The sequence below is a fragment of the Festucalex cinctus genome, chromosome 8 (genome assembly GCF_051991245.1).
Source record: "Festucalex cinctus isolate MCC-2025b chromosome 8, RoL_Fcin_1.0, whole genome shotgun sequence".
Lineage (NCBI taxonomy): Eukaryota > Metazoa > Chordata > Actinopteri > Syngnathiformes > Syngnathidae > Festucalex > Festucalex cinctus.
The window spans coordinates 19,707,405-19,726,626 of NC_135418.1; the positions used below are offsets into that span (position 1 = coordinate 19,707,405).

At 40.5% G+C, this 19,222-nt stretch overlaps 4 protein-coding genes across 4 annotated transcripts; 2 read left to right on the forward strand and 2 right to left on the reverse strand.

Annotated features, from left to right (window-relative positions):
- The first annotated feature begins 71 nt into the window (after positions 1 to 71).
- ssu72 (SSU72 homolog, RNA polymerase II CTD phosphatase) lies at positions 72 to 5,289 on the forward strand. Its single transcript, XM_077528678.1, has 5 exons — positions 72 to 346; positions 1,607 to 1,750; positions 3,747 to 3,886; positions 3,962 to 4,080; positions 4,603 to 5,289. Exons 1-5 carry the CDS (start codon positions 267 to 269, stop codon positions 4,702 to 4,704), a joined length of 585 nt encoding a protein of 194 aa, XP_077384804.1. The 5' UTR covers positions 72 to 266; the 3' UTR covers positions 4,705 to 5,289.
- Positions 5,290 to 5,911: 622 nt separating this feature from the next.
- atad3 (ATPase family AAA domain containing 3) lies at positions 5,912 to 12,511 on the reverse strand. Its single transcript, XM_077528676.1, has 16 exons — positions 12,180 to 12,511; positions 11,738 to 11,814; positions 11,348 to 11,449; positions 11,209 to 11,268; positions 11,068 to 11,137; positions 10,825 to 10,990; positions 9,274 to 9,343; positions 9,040 to 9,195; positions 8,903 to 8,959; positions 8,709 to 8,834; positions 8,504 to 8,628; positions 8,383 to 8,434; positions 7,132 to 7,202; positions 6,899 to 7,066; positions 6,701 to 6,809; positions 5,912 to 6,626 (listed from the first exon to the last, which is right to left on the reverse strand). The coding sequence occupies exons 1-16, from the start codon at positions 12,370 to 12,372 to the stop codon at positions 6,231 to 6,233; spliced, it is 1,998 nt and encodes a 665-aa protein (XP_077384802.1). The 5' UTR covers positions 12,373 to 12,511; the 3' UTR covers positions 5,912 to 6,230.
- Positions 12,512 to 13,235: 724 nt separating this feature from the next.
- On the reverse strand, positions 13,236 to 15,252 carry mrpl20 (mitochondrial ribosomal protein L20). Its single transcript, XM_077528679.1, has 4 exons — positions 15,023 to 15,252; positions 14,776 to 14,886; positions 13,963 to 14,040; positions 13,236 to 13,770 (listed from the first exon to the last, which is right to left on the reverse strand). Exons 1-4 carry the CDS (start codon positions 15,107 to 15,109, stop codon positions 13,597 to 13,599), a joined length of 450 nt encoding a protein of 149 aa, XP_077384805.1. The 5' UTR covers positions 15,110 to 15,252; the 3' UTR covers positions 13,236 to 13,596.
- Positions 15,253 to 15,602: 350 nt separating this feature from the next.
- sdhb (succinate dehydrogenase complex, subunit B, iron sulfur (Ip)) lies at positions 15,603 to 19,048 on the forward strand. The gene is made up of 8 exons (XM_077528677.1): positions 15,603 to 15,766; positions 16,748 to 16,881; positions 17,138 to 17,223; positions 17,339 to 17,475; positions 17,587 to 17,703; positions 17,778 to 17,879; positions 18,433 to 18,555; positions 18,616 to 19,048. The coding sequence occupies exons 1-8, from the start codon at positions 15,695 to 15,697 to the stop codon at positions 18,694 to 18,696; spliced, it is 852 nt and encodes a 283-aa protein (XP_077384803.1). The 5' UTR covers positions 15,603 to 15,694; the 3' UTR covers positions 18,697 to 19,048.
- Positions 19,049 to 19,222: the final 174 nt, after the last annotated feature.

Consider the following 19,222-nt stretch of genomic DNA (forward strand, 5'->3'; position numbering starts at 1 on the left):
CACAAAACGCCCCACCACCACCACCACTTGGCCCCGCCCTCTGATGACGTCGCTGAGATAAATAATTTTCCAAGCACGGGGTTTCCGCCATTTTAACTTCCTGCTTTTAAAGCAGGACAGTCTCTCGAACAGTACCCGTAGCGCGTTACTGTTTAGCTTATTTAAACGGGGTTGTTTTCTTTTTCTATTCTAAGGGGGGCACAAACAAACAATACCAAGTGTTTTTCGACCGTTTTAATAGGGTTAGCTTTCAGCCGGGAGTCGCAATGCCGAGCCACCCGCTGAGAGTAGCGGTTGTGTGCTCGAGCAACCAGAACCGCAGTATGGAAGCGCACAATATCCTCAGGTAATCAAAGGCCACCCGGGGAAGAAGATGGCGACGCGACGACGACGCTGAACGAATTGTGCCTTATTACGTCGTGTTTGTGAAGCCTGACGGTTATCAGCTGACACGACGCCACACTTGCCGGGCCTCCGCAGTCCCAACAATGGACTCAGAGTGCAGTGTCACGCCGGATGTCGAGCTCTCCTTTTTAAACCTTGTTTTCTGACTCAGTTTGAAATTGTTGTTAATTGACAACCCACACAGCCTTTAATCACAACTGGGTCCGGGCTTTTTAAGTACCCGGACGCGTTTTGGGATTTTTATTATTTATTTTTTAAATTGATTCATGCTGACAGCGCCCCCTAGGTGGAAGAAATCCGGAAGGAAGAAGTTGCAGCTGCGCGGCATTTGATGACGTAACTGCGCAGTGCTGCCCCCTTCGGTCACTTTAGAGCGTTTATAAAATACCCATTTTTAAGGTCTACCACGTTTTTTTGTTTTTGGTTTTTTTGTTTTGTTTTTTTTGTCGCTTGTTAGCTCGGTGCATTTAATTTGGAAAGTAGTGTGCTGCAAAATAAATGCTCAATTTTTAAATTTTGTTTTTATTTGATACCCAGTTTCAGGTCCATCATTTACTAGTACACATTTTCCGTTTGTTTGTTTTTTCCATTTCACCCAATCTTTTCATGGAAAATGCATATTGAATTATTTTTTTTTTTTGGTGTGTTTCCCATTTCACCTATTTTTTATTTTTTTTTTCATGGAAAATGCTAATTGTTTTTTTTTTTGGGGGGGGGGGGGGGGGGGTGTCCTCAATTTCCTGAAGATGGATATCAAATAAATGCTCCAACACCATGCCATAAAACTATTTGGGCATTTATTTGCACACATTCCTAATTCAGCCCACTAGGGCATTAAATAAATAATGAAAGGGCATGAATGGTGAGCCCTTGAGGCTTTTTTTTTTTTTTTTTTTAAATGGGCCTGACAACAGACTATCCTTTTTTTTTTTTTTTTTTTTTTTTTTTTTTTTTTCTAAGAGCTCAGAATTGTTCATTCGGTAGTCTTACCGATTCAACGTCTTGTCATCATTGCTCTTTTTTTTTTTTTTTTTTTTTTTAAAGAGCAGGAGTGTTTGTTTTTCTTTTTTAAATCATTTTTTTAATGGGGGCCCTCACTAGTTGACAACTCGTTTAAGAATTGTGTCAGTTTTCCTATTGTCATATGATTTACTTGTTTTTTTTTTTTCCTCCCCTATCTTCTTGTCTCTGTTCTCTGCAGTAAACGTGGATTCGAAGTGCGCTCATTTGGGACTGGTTCTCACGTGAAGCTGCCTGGCCCCGCCCCAGACAAGCCTAATGTGTACGACTTCAAAACGACATATGAACAGATGTACACCGACTTGGTCCGCAAGGACAAGGAACTGTATCCCCGACTCACTTCAACACTTGCACACACTGTCAAACAAAACACGGGATAAGTATTTCATGTGACTCAAAATGTTGGAATGGACTTAAGGAGTTGTGGACACAACTGCATCGATGGGTAAATGGCATGCCAGAAAACCTTGTTTTTAGCTCTGTAACAATGCACTTAACATGTTGCAATTTGATAGTTGTGTTGAAGTAAATGACAGTTTGTTAAAAAAAAAAAAAATAGGTGGAGATTTTTTTTGGGGGGGAGAGAGGAGTCTGATGTATTCCGTTGGTCCATTACAAAACCCTTGGAACCGGTATTGTTGACTAACCATCATTCTTTTGAGAAACAACAGGTGCATCAAAATGTAATTTGAATAGCTATAACTAGTTATTTGCATAATGTTATTCAAAAATTAGAGTAATTGACTTGCTGTGGTGACCACTGACATGGAAAAGCTTAGTATGTTGTTTTCAGTAATGCCAAAAAATATATTTTTGGATGAACTTTTTATGATTATAGCTTGCAGAATGAAAAAAATAATTTCAAATAAATTGAAAATTACAATCTAAATTACTTCTAATATAGACATGGGGTAGGGATTGGCCCATTGCTGTGTCAGTGGTTCATGTTTTATTTTTTTTTTCTCAACTATTACAAAATATAGATGCACCCTTTCTGAAATAGACAATAAAAGTAACTTAAAAAAAATGATGCAATACAGATTCAAGGGTTTTGCCGTGTTCAAATTGAAGCTGCAGTTTAACTTTTTCCAGGGAACGTAACCCTAAACAGCTTCTTTGTGCTGCTTTTGAGAAAATCCTTTAACCTTGGTGGCAGATTTTGCCTAACCATAGTGAGTGTATGACATTTTTCACATAGCGATACTTACTAGGCCCCATATTTTTGCCCAAGCTGCCCTTCCAGCTTCCTACCCCTCGCCCAACCCACGCATTTACAATCTATTGATTTTGTCCCGTGCTTCAATGCACACAAGGCACAACTTTAGGGATACCATGCACAATGAGCTGCCAGATCTTTTTCAGCTCTTCATTAGAATATGAACCTAATGAAGTGTCTTAATATGTATGATGTAACAAAATATCTCATAAGCTGCTCACAAAAATATCAGGCTTTCGGGTGTAATTTCAGAATGAACAGGTGAACTTTGACCTTTAAACTTCAGAATACCTTTAAACTTCAGAATACACAGCTGTTTGTTTCAGCCTTTTTTTTTTTTTTTTTTTTTTTTTTTTTTTGCATGACCTAATGTTCAAGGGACTGGATGGCAAAATTCACAACTAGCTTTTCTGTGACTTTTCCAGTCTCTCTTGGAACCTGCTGCTGATAGTCTAAACTCAGTTGTCACTTCCCTGTCAGAAGGTCCTGTTTGAAGCCTCACAGTGAGTGGCAAGGTACTTTTCATCAATGGTTAGGTGGGCTCATGAGGTCAAAATGGATGGTTAAAGTTGGAATTGAGCCAGGAATGTCTTGATCCAATAAACCTCTGTTGTGGATTTTGCTGTTCAGCTCCGTGTTGTACTGAAATATTCAACAAAGTTGTGCGTTCAAAAGTTTAGAGGTTAAATTGAGGTCAATGTAAAAAAAAAAAGTTGTACTCATCCTGAAAGTTCACCCAAAAGCCAAATATGCCCAACTTTTTGAGTGATGCGTGTAGAAGCTGCAGGACGCCTTGTTGATGTTCCTAGTACTAAAAGTACAATATTTTACAATAGTTACTGTATAGTCAAAATAGGCATAATTTGCCTAATTAACCTCAAACAGTATTGAGTCAATAGCTGTAAAACCGAGCTTCTGCAGCAACCAATGTAAGGCAGACTTCTCAAACTTGATGACGACATAACATGAGGGTCATGTAATGCTCATGTTTAACACTAGAGGGTGCTGTTGCTCACTTCAAACAGACCAAACACATTCAGTGATGTAAAAAAAAAATGCTTTGCACAGTCCTCTGCTGTATTCCTTGACCCAGCCCGTCCCTCAGATACACACAGAACGGAATCCTCCACATGCTGGACCGAAACAAGCGCATCAAGTCCAAGCCGGAGCGCTTCCAGTGCTGCAAGGAAAAGTTTGACCTGGTCATCACATGCGAGGAGCGAGTCTATGACCAAGTTTTAGAGGGTGAGCCAGCCTTCCTGTTTGACAGTATTATTTTCAATTCAGCACCTTACGCTTTGTCGTTCCTCCCTTCTCCAGATCTAAACTCGCGGGAGCAGGAGACCATGCAGCCCGTGCACGTCATCAACGTGGACATTCAGGACAACCACGAGGAAGCCACGCTGGGCGCCTTCCTCATCTGCGAGCTGTGTCAATGTGTGAGTGTCTGCTAGGTGGAGGCGTCACTCTGAAGAAAGAACACTTGGGTTTGGAATGAATGACTTTGTACTCACCACTTCTGCACTGGAGCACTTTCGACTCGTTACACTGTGAAGCCCCATCTTATATATAGAATTCATATTTTTAAAAGCTGATAATGCTCGTTTGCTATGTGTGGCGTTGTCATGAACAGAAAATGAGCATTACAATCTAGATGGGTTGTTTTAGTCAAGAAATCTTATGGTTGTGTAATAAACTATTTGTCAATATCAAGCACAACTGAGCAGAGTTTTTGTCTTTTGGGGCAGATGCGCTGTTATTTTCGTATTTTACCCCAAGAGACCCACAATTTAGATGGAACAGCAAATTAGGATTTATTTTTTTGCCAGTACATCCCTGTATACCATTTTTCTTTTCTTTCATATGTATGCCGGGGAAGTATTTTCATACAAAATATTTACAGTAATTGTAACTTTAATACTGCAGTCCGTATGAACCCGTGTTTTTCTCCCCTCGCACAGATCCAGCAGACGGACGACATGGAGAACGAAATTGACGAACTCCTGCAAGAGTTTGAGGACAAGAGCAGCAGGGCTTTCCTCCACACCGTCTGCTTCTACTGACAGACGCAATAAAGGACATCCATGCAGGACCCCCCGCAAAGCAGCAGCAAGTAACGTGACACTTAGACGACTGGTTTTGTGTTCGCGGAAAACAAAACGTCATGTTGGTTGGCTTCCGCGAGGAGCACGCACTTGCCTTTTTTACTTCTCCTGATCAAGGTCAAGCCAAGGTCAGCCACGCCTCCTCAGGGAGTGCCATGACACCCAGTCCCATCTTGAAGAGTGACTATTTAGTTTTGTTTTTTTTTCCTCCCTAATTTGTTAAATCTCAAGTCAGATTTTTGATTTGGTACCTGGAACTCTGTAGATGTGTTTTGAGCCAGCAGGAAGAATGAACTAAAGAGAATGCTTTGTTTTACGTTTTAGGATAGATGAGTTAAGTTAAAATGTCGAGCTAATGCATATTAACCAAAGCTCGATGTCTCTTGAGGAAGTGTGTGGTGTTGACTTGATACTCAGAATTGTATATGATGTCTTTGAGGACATACTTCTTCTTTTTTTTTTTTTGTATGTTTAAAAATGATGCATTGTCAGCTCAGTGCCTGATTTGTACATAGGAATATACTAAAAGAATCTCTAAGAACATTTGTTCATGTTTTGTTTGTTTTGAACCATTGCATTTGTTTTAGAACCTGTAAATACTTGAATACTTGACTCATTGAGCCATTTTCAGCAGTAAAAAGTTAATATTTTATCTATAATAAATGTGGTCACTTATTTTTCATGTACAATTAATACCTTTTAAAAGTAAGTTTTCTACTTGCTGTCGACTGATGACATCACCTGTGCTGACGAAGAAGGTAACGGCTCAGTTTATTGACCAAACCCAGAAAACAGGTGAGCCGTGATTGGCCGTTACCTACTTCCTAGGCACAGGTGATGTCATCAATTGACAGCACAAAATGTGAACTTTTCACTGCTGAAAATTGTTTTATGAGTCAAGTGTCCCTCGAAGATTAATATTGAGTTAGCACTTTGCATGGAGAGTTATTGTGGTAATTGGAAACCTCTGTGCTACTACTTCAATAAATCTTTTGATGCGGTATATATATTAATGTAAAATGTCTACTTCTAAATTGAGAACAAAATCCAAACAGTAATGTAACCTATTTAATAATTATTTTAAAATATGTCAGACAGTTACAGTCATTGAATAGGTTCCTTTTAAGCAACTTGAGGCTAAAATTGCTAAATAAGACAATACATGTTACAGGACTTGATCTTTATTTCATTTCATCAACATTACTTGAGGCGCATTTGTTTTTTAATCTGAAAGTGCTCTCCCATCAAGCACTGTACATGATGTCATCACATTGCTGGAATTGCTTGTCAGTAAGGGTGAAAAAGAACCAGTGTTAATTCTAGCAATGATGATGTAACCATGAAAATCAGATCCGTTTAATTAATCATACTTGACTCCATGGTGCACTTTTCTATTATGTTGTTACAGACAGACAAATAAAGGTTAGTTTCCTTCCACAAGCGGTGCGAGGTCCAAGATAATCCAACGTGTTATACAACCCGACTCAAACTGGAGTTCCGTCCTTTGGAGGCAAACCAGTCTTGTCCACTTTTTCGGCGTGCTGCTCTAAACTTGCTTCTTTGCATTCCGATCTGTCCGACGGAGAACTTTGAGCCTCTGCTGTCCTCCCTTGAGGTAGACCGTCCCCTTGTTGCTTCATCTCGTTGACGAGGAGCAGTGCGATCGCCTCCTGAGCCTGAGGTGCCTTGCCAAGTGGCAGATCGAAGCCCATTTTACCTGCGGCGCCCCCTGCTGGCGGAGGCGTGAGTGTCTTGGTCTGAGCCTCTTGTTCCGTACGCAGCCAGTCCATCTTCTGCCGATGCTGCTTGACGGCGTCGTCCACGCGGGCGTCGATCATGGGCTCCGTCAGGACGCCGTCCTCGGAGGAATACGCCGCTGCCTGCGAGGACGCGTCATTAAAGACGATCGTGGATTTTGAAGGGACTTTTTTAGTCACGTTGGAGGACAACATACCTGCCAGGCCACTCCCAATTTAGAAATTTCTCTACCGGACATGCCTTCTGCCCGCTTTGCTATCTCAGAGCATTTTTTACCGTAATCAAACTGCGCCAGCTTCATCCGTCTGCACACATAGATTGTTTTGTTAACTCATGGTTGATCTCTGTTTCCTCAAGCAATGACTGTTGTTGCAGAAAATACTTTTGTACTCACTGTCTCCCCCCGGTGGCGGGCTCCAGCACATATCTGTCAAAGTACAAGCGCACCAGCCTCTCTCTCTCTTCCAGCCCCGGCAGAGCAAAATTGACAATTTCATCTATGCGGTCATTAATGGCCCAGTCAAACTGCTCCGGTTGGTTACTGGCCAACACCAGCATGAATCTGGATGGGAAAAGAGCACGATTAGAGACGTGACGAAGACTTCTCAAATGGAAAACGGACTTTACCTGTTGCTCTGCTCACCGGTGCGATACAAGAATGCGTTCAAAGTGGCTCGGAGATCTTCACTGATTTTCTCCTGAAAACGTCAACAACAACCATTAGAAGTAGGAATAGACTGATTATCGGTGGTGATATTTGACATTTTGACAAATATCCCCATTGGACTTTTTACAAATGTGAATGCCAATTAAGCTGGTTGCGCACTGAGCCGTGAATGCTTGCGAACGTAGCAAATTTAGGGTTTTCATCAGGATTTGTAAGATGTTCACAGACAGTTTTTACCTGTTGCAAAGACATTTCAAACATATTCAGACAATTTTTCATCTTTGGAAACCTTTTATGGACCCTGACGAAAACCTCAAATTACCTACATTTGCATTCTCAGTGAGATAAAGGGAACTTTTCATTTATGGATTTATTTAAATTTCCAGTTTATAAAAGATGATGCTGACACTGGGAACTCACTACACTTTTTATAAAAATAAATAAAATAATTATAAATGTAATTTTGGAAAACTAAGTAGAAAAGTTTAGAGATACACTTGAACTCCCTACACTTTTTATTAAAAAAATGACCATGGAAACTCTGCAAGTTTTGTTATAATTTTTAAACAAAGCCGTCTTATTCTTTATATGTTTAAAATTAAAATATTTGTATTTATTTTTTTAATTTGACACTAATATGTTCTCCTTTAATTTAGCTTAACACGTGCTGATGACACTGGGAACTCGCTACACTTTTTATTTAAAAAAAAAAAAAAAAAAAAGTATAATAATAAAAAATAAAAAATTATGCTGAAATTTCGGGGAAAAATAAAGAAAGTAGAAAACTTTAGAGAACCATTTACTTGCTTAGTTTTTAAGTTAGATTTTTTTTTTTTTTTGAAATATGCTAATGGCCATGGAAACTCCCTGCAAGTTTTGTTATAATTTTTTTTAACAAAAATATATTTTTTATTTATTTATTTATTTATTTTATTTGACACTAATATTTTCTCTTTTACTGCAAATTTATATCCACTTGAAAATCGGTTATCAGCTCCCTGAATTACTAATAATATTTATTGGCCCTGGAAAAACCACATCAGTTTATCAATAATTATAAGTTAGCTCAAAGGCTAACCTTGCATTTTAAAATTGGCTCCAAAAGTGCTTTATTTGTTTATTTATTAATTATTCGTGTCTCTTAAAAGTTTCTTATGTGATTTGAAAGAAAGAAAACACCTGTTCCTAGATGCAGAAAAATTCAAACTTACAGTTGATCTCTTACGAAGGAATGCATCGGCTTCATCAACAAACAGCAGCAGGCTAGAAGAACAATATTATAATAAATATTAAAATAAAATGAACTGGTTTTATATTTCATTGCCGTCGTACCCTCGTCTGCTGGTGTTGGCCCAGTCAAACACTTTATGCATGGCGGTCACACCATCGCGCCCCATCGGCGCGACGTCACCGCCGGTCATGATTGCGTAATCCATCCCAGAATGCATTGCCAGCTTCTGCTCAAAACAGACGAATGCTTTACAGCCGAAGTGCCTTTCCGCGTAATCCATTTTGAAAAGACGTCAGCATCCATCACCTTCGCAAACAGCGTCTTGCCGGTGCCTGGGGGTCCGTACATCAGGATGTTCCGGTACAGGCCGTTATTCTGCCTCGTGTTTCTTGTTGCTATGGCGATATCACGCACGCGCTCTTCCAAAGTAGGCTTGAAGGTCAAACAAATTGTTACAACACTTACTTGACACCAGTTTGTTGTAGCTGTTTGATTCTTACATTGAGCACAACTCCTTCGAGGGCATCTTGAGGTTTGCTCTTCAGCCTTTTCACCGTCTAAGAAGCAAAAATTGACAAAATGATGATTACAGTATTTGGATTAAATCCAGGATTTATGTATGAACTCAAAGTCCTGCCTTGACTGGATGCTTGATGGCCTCCCCCACGGTGAAGCGGGACGTCTCTCGCACCAGAGACGGCTTCCCCAGTCTCGCCTCGATGTAACGACCCGCCACCCCGGTGGCGTTGCGGGCAGAATACACACCCACGGCTAAAAGGGTCAGCCCAGCCACCTTTGTTGTTTGCAAGGAGAAAACGTTGGACAACCAGTTAAGTCTGGTTTGTGTCATCCGGGACATTCGAGGACTCACCGTGGCCGTGACTTTGTCCCAGTCTGACACAAAGGCTCGGAATCCTTCTCCAAATACTGCACCCGCTGTCCTAAAAGTAACAAGTATTGATAACATCAGTGCGATTTGTCTCATTTATTGATATACTTTAAAAAGACAAATAAGGCAAATTGTCTTCAGAAAGACAGTCAGAAAAGCCCTCTTGTAATCACTGTTTATTATTTTTCGGAATTACCTTTGACTCACAATTATCTTTCTGACCAAAGTTTTTGAGAAAAATAATAATAATAATAAAAAATTAAATAAATAAAATTGGGGAAAAAAATAACAGAATAAATATTTTAAAAAAAACAACACTATCTTATGTTTATAAACTATAATTATAGTAAAAATTTTCTTTTTCATTTTTATCTATTAATATCACACATGAAATTTGAAATGTATTTATTTAGGTATTGCTGAACATCAGTAGCTACAGACAAACCAAGGTCAGTTGCTTGAGAGTTCTAGTTTACATTTTTTCACAATACTTAAAAAAAAAATCTTGCACTCGACAAATACAAAAAATAAAACTAATAAAAAATAAACTAAAAGAAAGCATTTAAAAAAAAAAAAACTTACTCCAAAAACTAATTAAATCTAAAGAAATAAAATAAAAAAACACAAACAAACAAAAGTCAACACGAAATAAACAAAAAAATCCAAAATTGTTCTAGCCCTGCTTCTGACTCCCCAATTTTTATTTTTATTTTTAAAGCATGCGCATTCTTGTGAAAATGTATTTTAGGAGTCACAAACACAATCCTCTAACTAACCCTAACAAGATTAGGTGGACATTTCCATCATAAAGCGACACATGAATAGCCTCATTGGAGCTCACAAATGAACGGGGAGTCCGACATTTTGGTTTGAGGAAGCCATTTTGGGCCAATTCCGGGGTCCATAACTCAGCTATTAGCTCTTAAAACTGTCCAATTTTTTTAGGCTTTTATTTTATTGTATTCTTTTTACTTATTAACACAATGCAACATAAGACATATATAATGACGTTTAAGAATCCCCCCCCCCCCCCCCCAAAAAAAAAAAAACAGTCAAATGTTCTGCATGTAATTCATATTCTTTATTGTAAGCTGTAGGAATAATTGTAAATAATAAGTTATCATGTAGCTTGGGGCGTGGAAAACCAAATAAATAGAAAGGGTGAGAAGAGGAATCTTCAGAGAGTGCAGGAGTGAATTGTATCAGTCAGTTCCTCTCCTCTCTCCTCGCGGGCCCTGAACTGAGTGTCTTCTCTCCTTTTTGTGTCGTGTTAATAGATGTCAAACAGGTAACCCTGACATAAGCATTAAAGTGATCAAAAAACAAGATATTTTATTAATTATATACCAATTAAAAACTGGACAGATGGTCAACGCTAAACTACAAAGCTTTTCTGCTAACGTGGCTGGAGCACAGTATTGAAAATCATTTTGATGATTTGGCATGAAAAGGAATTCGAATTATGGTTGTCACTGTTGTGAAAGTGTACCTAATGTTGTGTCCCGAGCGGCTGTGTCGAAACCGGCATCTTACTTGATGGACTCCAGGACCGTCTGTCGGTGCTCGGCGGCCTTCAGGCGGATTTGCTCGCGTATGATGTCGGCGTTCTCTCGCTCCACGCGAGCGCGCGCTTTGGACTCGGCCTCGATGCGCAGCATCTCGTTCTTGTGCCTCAGCTCCATCTCGTGCTCGATGGTCGCTGTCGGAGGAGAACATTAAAATCGGCCTCCAGCTAATTACCAAATTTTTGGATTAAAGAAGCGCCGATGCACAAACCTTTCCTCATTGCTTCCTGTTTCTGAACAGACTCTTCCTGCTTGCGAAGGTTCTCCTCATTCAACATTTGCTGAGTGGGAAAAAGACAAACATAGAAAAAATCTACATGAAAAGAGTTTTAACTAAATAAGGACTGCTTACCTGTTGTCTTAGCTGGTCCTCGTAACGCTGCCTGGCCAGTTTGTCCTGGTACTGAGCCCTCTGGTGAAGACAGGACAAATTACTTTGATAAAAAAAGGAGGGAGGAAATTTTTTTTTACAAATGTAGCACAAAACTCACCGCTTGATGCTGCTTGCTTTCCTCGTTCAGAGTTTTCCTCCTCTCCTCACCCTGGATTTTTATCTGGTCGCCTTTCAGCTGCTCCACGGCCGCCTCATACTCCTGTCACAGTGGAAAATAGAAAGAAAAGGTCATTGGGCAGAACTTTTTGGCCTCATTATTATCTCAAAGGAGATTCTGTTATGCTATTACTCTAGCTGACAGAGAAATAGTTCTGTGGGAAAACTAGTTTTTCTGAAAAAATAAAATAAAATACCGATAGTTGCTGTAATACTCAGACTATAAACTTCAACTTTAGCAACTGTCGCCCTCAAGTAGCTAAACAACATGAATTGGAGTGGACCAAAAGTGAGGTATTGAACGTTATTTATTTATTTATTTTTGTTTTACCTTAATTTTGCTCTGGTGCTCCATCTGGGTGCTCTGCTCCTGCATGCGAGCCAATTCCAGAGCTTCTTTGGCATGTCCTGCATGGGTGTGACAACACAGGATATCAGAATGTCAAGTCTTATTCACCTGAATGGGTTTTGAGCAACAGTTGGCCTTTTTTTGAAAGGCCCGGAGACTGGATGATGACCTTTGAACCATGCCTGCGAGTTTGACTGGCGATGGAAGAATGCAGAGGAAAAAAAGACGTTGTTTGGCTCAATTGGCACGTATTATTGTACAAAATGTGAGCAAAAACACCGGGTTACTGGGCTTCGATTTCAAAGAGAATACACGAGTAACCCAAAATGAAACCTGGGTGCTATCGTGATGACGTTCAGTCAGTGAGAGGGGTACCCATGTAAAGACCCCCACCCCCCTCCCTCCCTCCTTTGTGAATACTTACGGGACTTGTCGAGATCCTTTGCCGCCTGTGCAGCCCGCTCCAGCCCGGTGGGATCGAAGTTACTCCATTTGTCCTTGGGTTTATCGCCACCGCCGCTGGAGCCACCGGCCGGCGGCGGAGGTGGTGGAGGCTGAACCGGCAAACCGGGGGGAGGCTCCGGTTGCCCCTTGTTCAGGCCGAATAGCCACGACATTTTCAGGAGTAAATGAGGTTAAATTCGGCCAGTTCTGAAGATAGAGTCCGCAGGAGGATGCCTAAGATCTGTCACTGGACTTCCTCCACGCGCGTGCCACTCACTAGTGTTCTGCGCATGCGCAACAGAGTGGGCCGGTGTCGTTGAGTAACAGCGACGAAGATTGGCTAGAGTTGAGTGTTCTTTATTTTTATTGGTTGGCGTAGCTGCCTCGGTCATACCGAAAACCCCACCTAGACAGGAGACGGCAGGCGTAATAGGACAAACTTGATTATAGCGTCATGTCTGTTATTACATCAGGTCGGCAGGTTCTGAAAGTCAAACTTTTTGACTTTGCTGGATGTCCTTGGTTTGTTTGAGTGCTCAATGAATGGTTTCTATACTACACAAATAAATATATTCAGCTTTCGGACATAATTTCAGGATGAGTTTTAATTGCAGTACAGTATAATCTTCAGTGTTAACTTTAATTTGACCTTGTAAGTACTTAGCCTGTACAAGTTTTCAATGTTTCATTTTGGTACAACTTATCGAACAAGGAGCTGAATGGCAAATTTCACAAGTATTTGATCCAACAATCAATTTCAAATGACGCTATGCCTTTCTGTGAGTCTTCCAGTCCTCTCTGTATCTGTTGCAACCTGTCAATGACACTGTGAAACTATTATAGCCATGCAATGGTGACATGCAGTTGATCAATTATGTGTTGTCTTACCCTGATATCAAAATGTGAATTATCTCGTTTGTAATTTGAATTCTAACTGTAGTGGGTATTTAGTAGCTTGAAATGAACTTTTCATAAATATATCCGTTTGTTTTTTGACATCCAAACATCCATTAAAAATGTACAACAGCAAACATACTGTATGTTAAAATGTTTAATAAGTAAACATTTAAAGGACAATCATACAAGAAATAAATATTTACAGAAAGGAAAAAATGATGACAAAACATTTCAGATAACATTATCTAGAATAATTGTTTAATTTAACTGCAGTAACATCACAGAATTGTGGTGGTGGGGAGGCTTCAAAGTAAGAGTTAGAAAATGACCGTGTCTTGTCCTTTCCCAATAATATACTTGCATTATTGATAGTTTCAAAAAAACGAAACCTTCTAAATCTCTTACTCTGCAAAAACAATTGAAAAAAAATAAAAATAAAAAATAATCAAAATACATGTACTAGTATATGTCCACTAGTATAGAGGCCAGTAGTGCATCCACTACTGTTGCACAACAACACGGGAGAAGACACCAACAGGTTCTTTGCCGTCACCCAGCGCTGCACAGAAGCCTTCTTGCTGCCGGGCCCTGGCCAGTTTCGCGAGGGCGAGAAACGACCGAGGTTCTGTGATGGCCAAGTCGGTGATAACCCGTCGGTTGAGTTGAACGCTGCTCTGTAGATATAAAGACCACATCCATTAGTAGTGCACAATCTAGTGAGCGCCAATAAAAGAGCTGTATCATATATTCTGGCTTTACAACAATAACAATGCTTACACAGCCATTCATTTAGTATGTCAACGATTCTAGTAGAGTAGTAGTATTGTGATCTTAAAAAAAACCCCACATGATTTAAAAAGACTAACCTTTGTTAGGTTGCTCATGAGGACAGGATACTTCATGCCGTGCTCTCGGGATGCTGCAGCAATTCGGGTGATCCAAAGCTGTAATAGGAATGAAAAAGGGAGAGAACATGACACAACACTAATGTTAGTCTACTTCAATAAGTAATCTGGATACGTGTAAAATGCACGTCATTCACTAGACAATCCTAAAAGTGTATTTACTGTAATATAAATGTATTACAACTTAATTTTGAAAAACTACTTAATGATTCAAATCAAATTATATTGTACATTAAAGTTAATCAAGTAAATAAACAGCTACTATATCCACAATAATAAATGTAAAGTGTGTCAGAATAGTTCCAGGAATGGTGTCACAAAAGCTAGATTTTAAATCCAAACTACAGATCTTCCTATTGGAAGTAATCCACCTGGAGCCTAATGCACTTTTCCAGCATTTTGTGCCACGCCTTAATGCACCCCTGGAAGGATTCTTCCCGGATACAGAGCACATGATCACGGCCAACTTGATATTATCCATGTCTTCGAAAACGGGTCCCCTTGTAACCCCTTGACCTTGGGGAAAAGGAGCAAGGTAGGAAGGTTGCTCCAGCACGGCTATTTTCTTCTTCGTCAAGAACGGTTTGATGCTCAGGGCATTGCGAACAGCCACTTTGTCCTGCAGCCACTTTGTCCTGCCACAACTCTCGCCTATTCTCACGCACTGAGCAATGCAAACGCGGAAGGATCTCTGTGTCGCTGTCCTGGTATATCATTTTGGCTCACATTGAAGAGTTAAACTAGATTGTAGTTTGATAGATATGAAAATCTCACCGTTCTAATGTTGCGCTTCTTCAGCACGCGTCCCTTCGTCGCGTAGACAAACGCCCTCGTGACAGCTCGTACGGCCAAACTGTAACAACGGTTCTTTCTGCCTCTGAAATGCTTCAAACAAACGTCAAGAATCATATATGATGACCATCATATTTTAGACACATCTTTGAGTCACGGTGCGTCATTTCTCAGAAAATGACCACACCACAGGGACGTGTGATTGAGCACGTTGCTATATTGATCTTACCCGTGCATGCTTGAGAAGTTCTTGGACTTTCCAGTATCTGTCGGGTCCGCGGCTTCTAATCCACCTGGACAACGTCAGGAATACCATTTCTGGATCTTCACAGATGTCTTACACAAAATGAGGCCACGGTGTTGAGAATGACCTTACACAGAATCCACATGAGCCGTTGTCGCTGTTACAGAAACACACTGCACGCGATTGGCACTACACTAGACTAGGTGCGCTTGATTTAATACCGTCAAACTCTGTAGAAGACGTCAGAGGCTAACAGGGTAGCCACCAAGGCAAAGCAAGAAACCGATTACCCAAACTAATTTTCTAATAAAAAAAAAAAAAAGTGATGCCAGGTTTGTGTTTTATTTTATTTTTGTTTCACTGGTTTTATGCTTTGTTTTAAATTGTAAATTTGGGATTGGATTGGGGGGGCATTTGTGCCTTTTTTTTCTGCGGTTTTCATTGCTCTTGTTCCCATGTGTTGGAAACAAAAACAGTGAGCACTTTATTATTAAAAAAAATAAAAACAAAAACAAACAAACAAACAAACAAACATGCTGGAGGCAAAATACGGGCGATGCTGGTTTGCTAAGCAAGCGCTCCCACTTGCTCGTGACGCTACCGCGGTGGATTGTGGGACATCGAGGAAGTGGAGGAGGTCAGAATCGAAACACCAACATGTCCGTAGCCACTGTCACGTCCTTGAGCCGCTGTGGTATGTTGGCGTCCCGCTCCTCAGCTGGTCTAGTGGTATGTTCGTAATTATCAACGACGTTCTTAAAGTTTTTTTCCCCTCCGAATTAGAAACATTTGTCTCGCATTTGGGCATTTGAGCCCTCAGTTGACACTAGAGGGCTCCGCCTTACGTAGTCTGCTTGCTGCTAGCTATTAGCTAACTATCCCGAACTTGTTTATCTTGGCACATTTCTATTTATTTACAGTAGTAGTTGTATACTACCAGGTAAATGTTAAATGAACAAGTACACCATCAATCATTTACATAATAATAATAATAATAATAAGTTGCAAACTTCTTAAGCACTGATTTATCAGCTATGCCACAGTGAAAAGCAGTGCGTCTCAGATGGAAAGAAAAAAAAAAGATTCATTCACTGCCTTTGACAAGCATACTTGTCAATTGTATTTTTTAGTGCTAAATGGGGGCGAATCTGAGCATGCTCCACTGTAAATATCAAACTTGGAAACAACTTTACTGATGCCCAACCACCGGTAGATGACATCATTGCCCCATTTTATAGGAAATAAACACAGTTTCAGAGTCCATGGGAGAAATGGCTGTATTTTGGCAAACCTACATTTTTCTGCTGTCAATTATAAAAGAACGGGACGGGACAAAAAGTAGGGAGTCTATTCTGTTATTTGGTAGATTCGGTTTATATATAATTATTGAATGTAATATCACGTGAGTATTGGAAATGTAAAAATTTTCTATAATGACTGGCAGTGAATGAGTTAATAATTTTATGATTTCCAAATAATATTGGATAATGGAGGATATATAATAATAATACAAATAATAATAATAATTTCATGTCCCGTCACACTGCTTAGCCTACATGCTTATTAGCATATTCATAACATTAGTCATTAGTATTTTTAATAATTGGAGTGACTAATAAACCACTCTAAGCAAACACACAGTGTCAATTACTTTTTTCCCCCTTTTTTTTAATAGTTACATGTATTAAATGTTGCCATATGTCGTGGCAGGCGGTGCGTTACGCGCAGACAGCAGCCGCTCCAGCAGCACAGCCGCGGATTAAGAAGTTCCAGGTGTACAGATGGGACCCAGACACACCGGGAGACAAACCTCGCATGCAGACCTTCGACATCGACCTGAACAGGTACGTAGGTGACCCAGATCCGAGCAGGCGACAGCTGCAAAGCATTAAGTGCTGTCCTAAATACTGCGGAACATCCAAATTTGGTCTTCCATTTTGGAAGTCGCCCAACATAGTCACACATGTTGACTTAGTGAGCATATAAAAGATTCTCTGAGTTATTTTTGTTTTTCTTTGTCTTTTTTTTTTTTTTTTTTTGTGACACACCAAATAAGTTTCTATTAAAGTGAGTTGTTGATATTTTGACTCCTTCCTGCAGATGTGGCCCGATGGTACTTGACGCCCTAATCAAGATAAAAAATGAAATGGACGCCACGTTGACTTTCCGCCGCTCCTGCAGAGAAGGTGTGTCCTCTGAAGGTTCAAATGTGATATCAGAACATAAGCAGATTGACTGTTATTTCATGTTCTTGGGGGTGAAAAATGAAGTGAAGTGTCAGTCACGTGCTTGTAAGTGCAGGTATTTGTGGCTCGTGCGCAATGAACATCAACGGTGGAAACACGTTGGCCTGCCTCAACAGGATTGACACGAACCTCAGCAAAGCAACCAAGATTTACCCCCTCCCACATATGTATGTGGTCAAAGACCTGGTACCTGTGAGTATCTTGCGTGTTTTCCCTTAATAAAGCAAAAAAAACAAAGTCTAGATGTAGACTATAGAATAAAAGGCAATATTAAGCAACTGTGCAATGTGCATTGCTTCACAGGACATGAGCAACTTCTACGCTCAGTACAAGTCCATCGAGCCCTACCTGAAGAAGAAGGATGAGTCCCAGGAGGGGAAGGAGCAGTACACGCAGTCTGTGGAGGACAGACAGAAACTGGCACGTCTCGGTTCTGCTTTCCACAAAGCGCCGTGACGCCGACAACTAATCTCACTTCCTTCTGTCTTGCGCAGGACGGGCTGTACGAGTGCATCCTTTGCGCCTGCTGCAGCACCAGCTGCCCCAGCTACTGGTGGAATGGAGACAAATACCTCGGACCTGCTGTGCTCATGCAGGTGTGTACTGCGGTGTCTCGGTCAAAATCAGTTCTGTGAAGCTTGTCAACCTGAGATTTGTTTGGACTTTTTTTGTTTTGTTTGTTTGTTTGTTTGGAAAAAAATAATACCATTGATATCAATTATATCAGGGGAAAAGGCCAGCAGGTGGCAGCAGAGTATAAGCGATCAACCAGGGCCATGTTAAAACAAGCTCTTTTTCCCAGTGTTTGTGAATAATGATGAAACTTAGCTATATTCTAATGCTAGTTGCTGCAAAACGGAAATAGACACAAATGTACTTTTTTTTTTTTACTTATAAAAGAAGAGACTAATCTTTCTTTTGATAGGTTCCACGTTTTTATAGCAATAGAACACAATATTCTGTGGGCCTGACAAAAATCAGTCAAAATCCAGTTGCTTCAGTGAAAATAGCTGGGAGTGAATGAGTCCCAAATGTCCTCAATGTTAAATTTGAGTCTGTTTAGTAGAACGTGGGTTCATTCTGCGCCCTCTTCCGTCTAGCAGAAGAACATTTAGCCTCATACATGTCCACCACCTGTCGTTTGTGCAGGCGTATCGTTGGATGATCGACTCGCGGGACGACTTCACGGAGGAGCGTCTGTCCAAGCTGCAGGATCCGTTCTCTCTCTACCGCTGCCACACCATCATGAACTGCACCAAGACGTGCCCCAAGGTAACGCCGCTAACCGTCCGGCTAACGACGGCGTGACGCTTAACTGTGTCGTCTTCACAGGGCCTGAACCCCGGGAAAGCCATAGCGGAGATCAAGAAGATGATGGCCACCTATAAGGAGAAGAAAGCAGCTGTTGCTTGAACACCCCGGGTGCCCTCTGTAACATATATAATTAAATTATATGTAATTGATTCCAAAACGTGCTTGTTGATGTCTGATGGCCTTGTACCCTCGTCTCATACATGCGCACAATACTTGCTTGATGATGTATACAAAAATTGCACATGTACAAAATGGACGTTTCTTATTACGTGTACCGTAACGGGTGTTTCTGACATTGAACTCGAGTGTGCATGTGCATTTGGGAGACAACGCTGCTTTTTGTTTTTGCTGTAACATTTACTTTGCAGCTGGTTCGGACAAAGAGTGCAAATGTTCCTTCAAATCTTACAACACTCCCCTTCCTGAGAATAAATCTTCGAAATAGCATGCAGCTGCTGTTTTGTTGCTCTTGTCTTTTGTCCGTCAGGGCAGTATACGCTGTCACTTTTTTTCTGCCTTGGTTACGGCTCTGATATTACACATGAAGATACGATGCGTCAGTGACATTTATGCAGAATAGAGAAGGATAAAAATGTTGATTCAAGACCATTCTGTTATGTGTCCT

What these genes read in the sequence shown, in the direction of transcription:
- ssu72 (XM_077528678.1), top strand. Translation starts at nt 267, where the DNA reads ATGCCGAGCCACCCGCTGAGAGTAGCGGTTGTGTGCTCGAGCAACCAG. An exon ending in GAAGCGCACAATATCCTCAG is followed by an intron (nt 347 to 1,606) that starts GTAATCAAAGGC and finishes TGTTCTCTGCAG; the next exon opens with TAAACGTGGATTCGAAGTGC. An exon ending in CTATGACCAAGTTTTAGAGG is followed by an intron (nt 3,887 to 3,961) that starts GTGAGCCAGCCT and finishes TCCCTTCTCCAG; the next exon opens with ATCTAAACTCGCGGGAGCAG.
- sdhb (XM_077528677.1), top strand. Translation starts at nt 15,695, where the DNA reads ATGTCCGTAGCCACTGTCACGTCCTTGAGCCGCTGTGGTATGTTGGCG. An exon ending in GCTCCTCAGCTGGTCTAGTG is followed by an intron (nt 15,767 to 16,747) that starts GTATGTTCGTAA and finishes ATGTCGTGGCAG; the next exon opens with GCGGTGCGTTACGCGCAGAC. An exon ending in TGGTCAAAGACCTGGTACCT is followed by an intron (nt 17,476 to 17,586) that starts GTGAGTATCTTG and finishes ATTGCTTCACAG; the next exon opens with GACATGAGCAACTTCTACGC.
- mrpl20 (XM_077528679.1), bottom strand. Translation starts at nt 15,109, where the DNA reads ATGGTATTCCTGACGTTGTCCAGGTGGATTAGAAGCCGCGGACCCGAC. An exon ending in AACTTCTCAAGCATGCACGG is followed by an intron (nt 14,887 to 15,022) that starts GTAAGATCAATA and finishes GTTTGTTTGAAG; the next exon opens with CATTTCAGAGGCAGAAAGAA. An exon ending in TCATGAGCAACCTAACAAAG is followed by an intron (nt 13,771 to 13,962) that starts GTTAGTCTTTTT and finishes TTATATCTACAG; the next exon opens with AGCAGCGTTCAACTCAACCG.
- atad3 (XM_077528676.1), bottom strand. Translation starts at nt 12,372, where the DNA reads ATGTCGTGGCTATTCGGCCTGAACAAGGGGCAACCGGAGCCTCCCCCC. An exon ending in AAAGCAAGCAGCATCAAGCG is followed by an intron (nt 11,269 to 11,347) that starts GTGAGTTTTGTG and finishes TGTCTTCACCAG; the next exon opens with AGGGCTCAGTACCAGGACAA. An exon ending in CCCGCCACCGGGGGGAGACA is followed by an intron (nt 6,810 to 6,898) that starts GTGAGTACAAAA and finishes CTATGTGTGCAG; the next exon opens with ACGGATGAAGCTGGCGCAGT.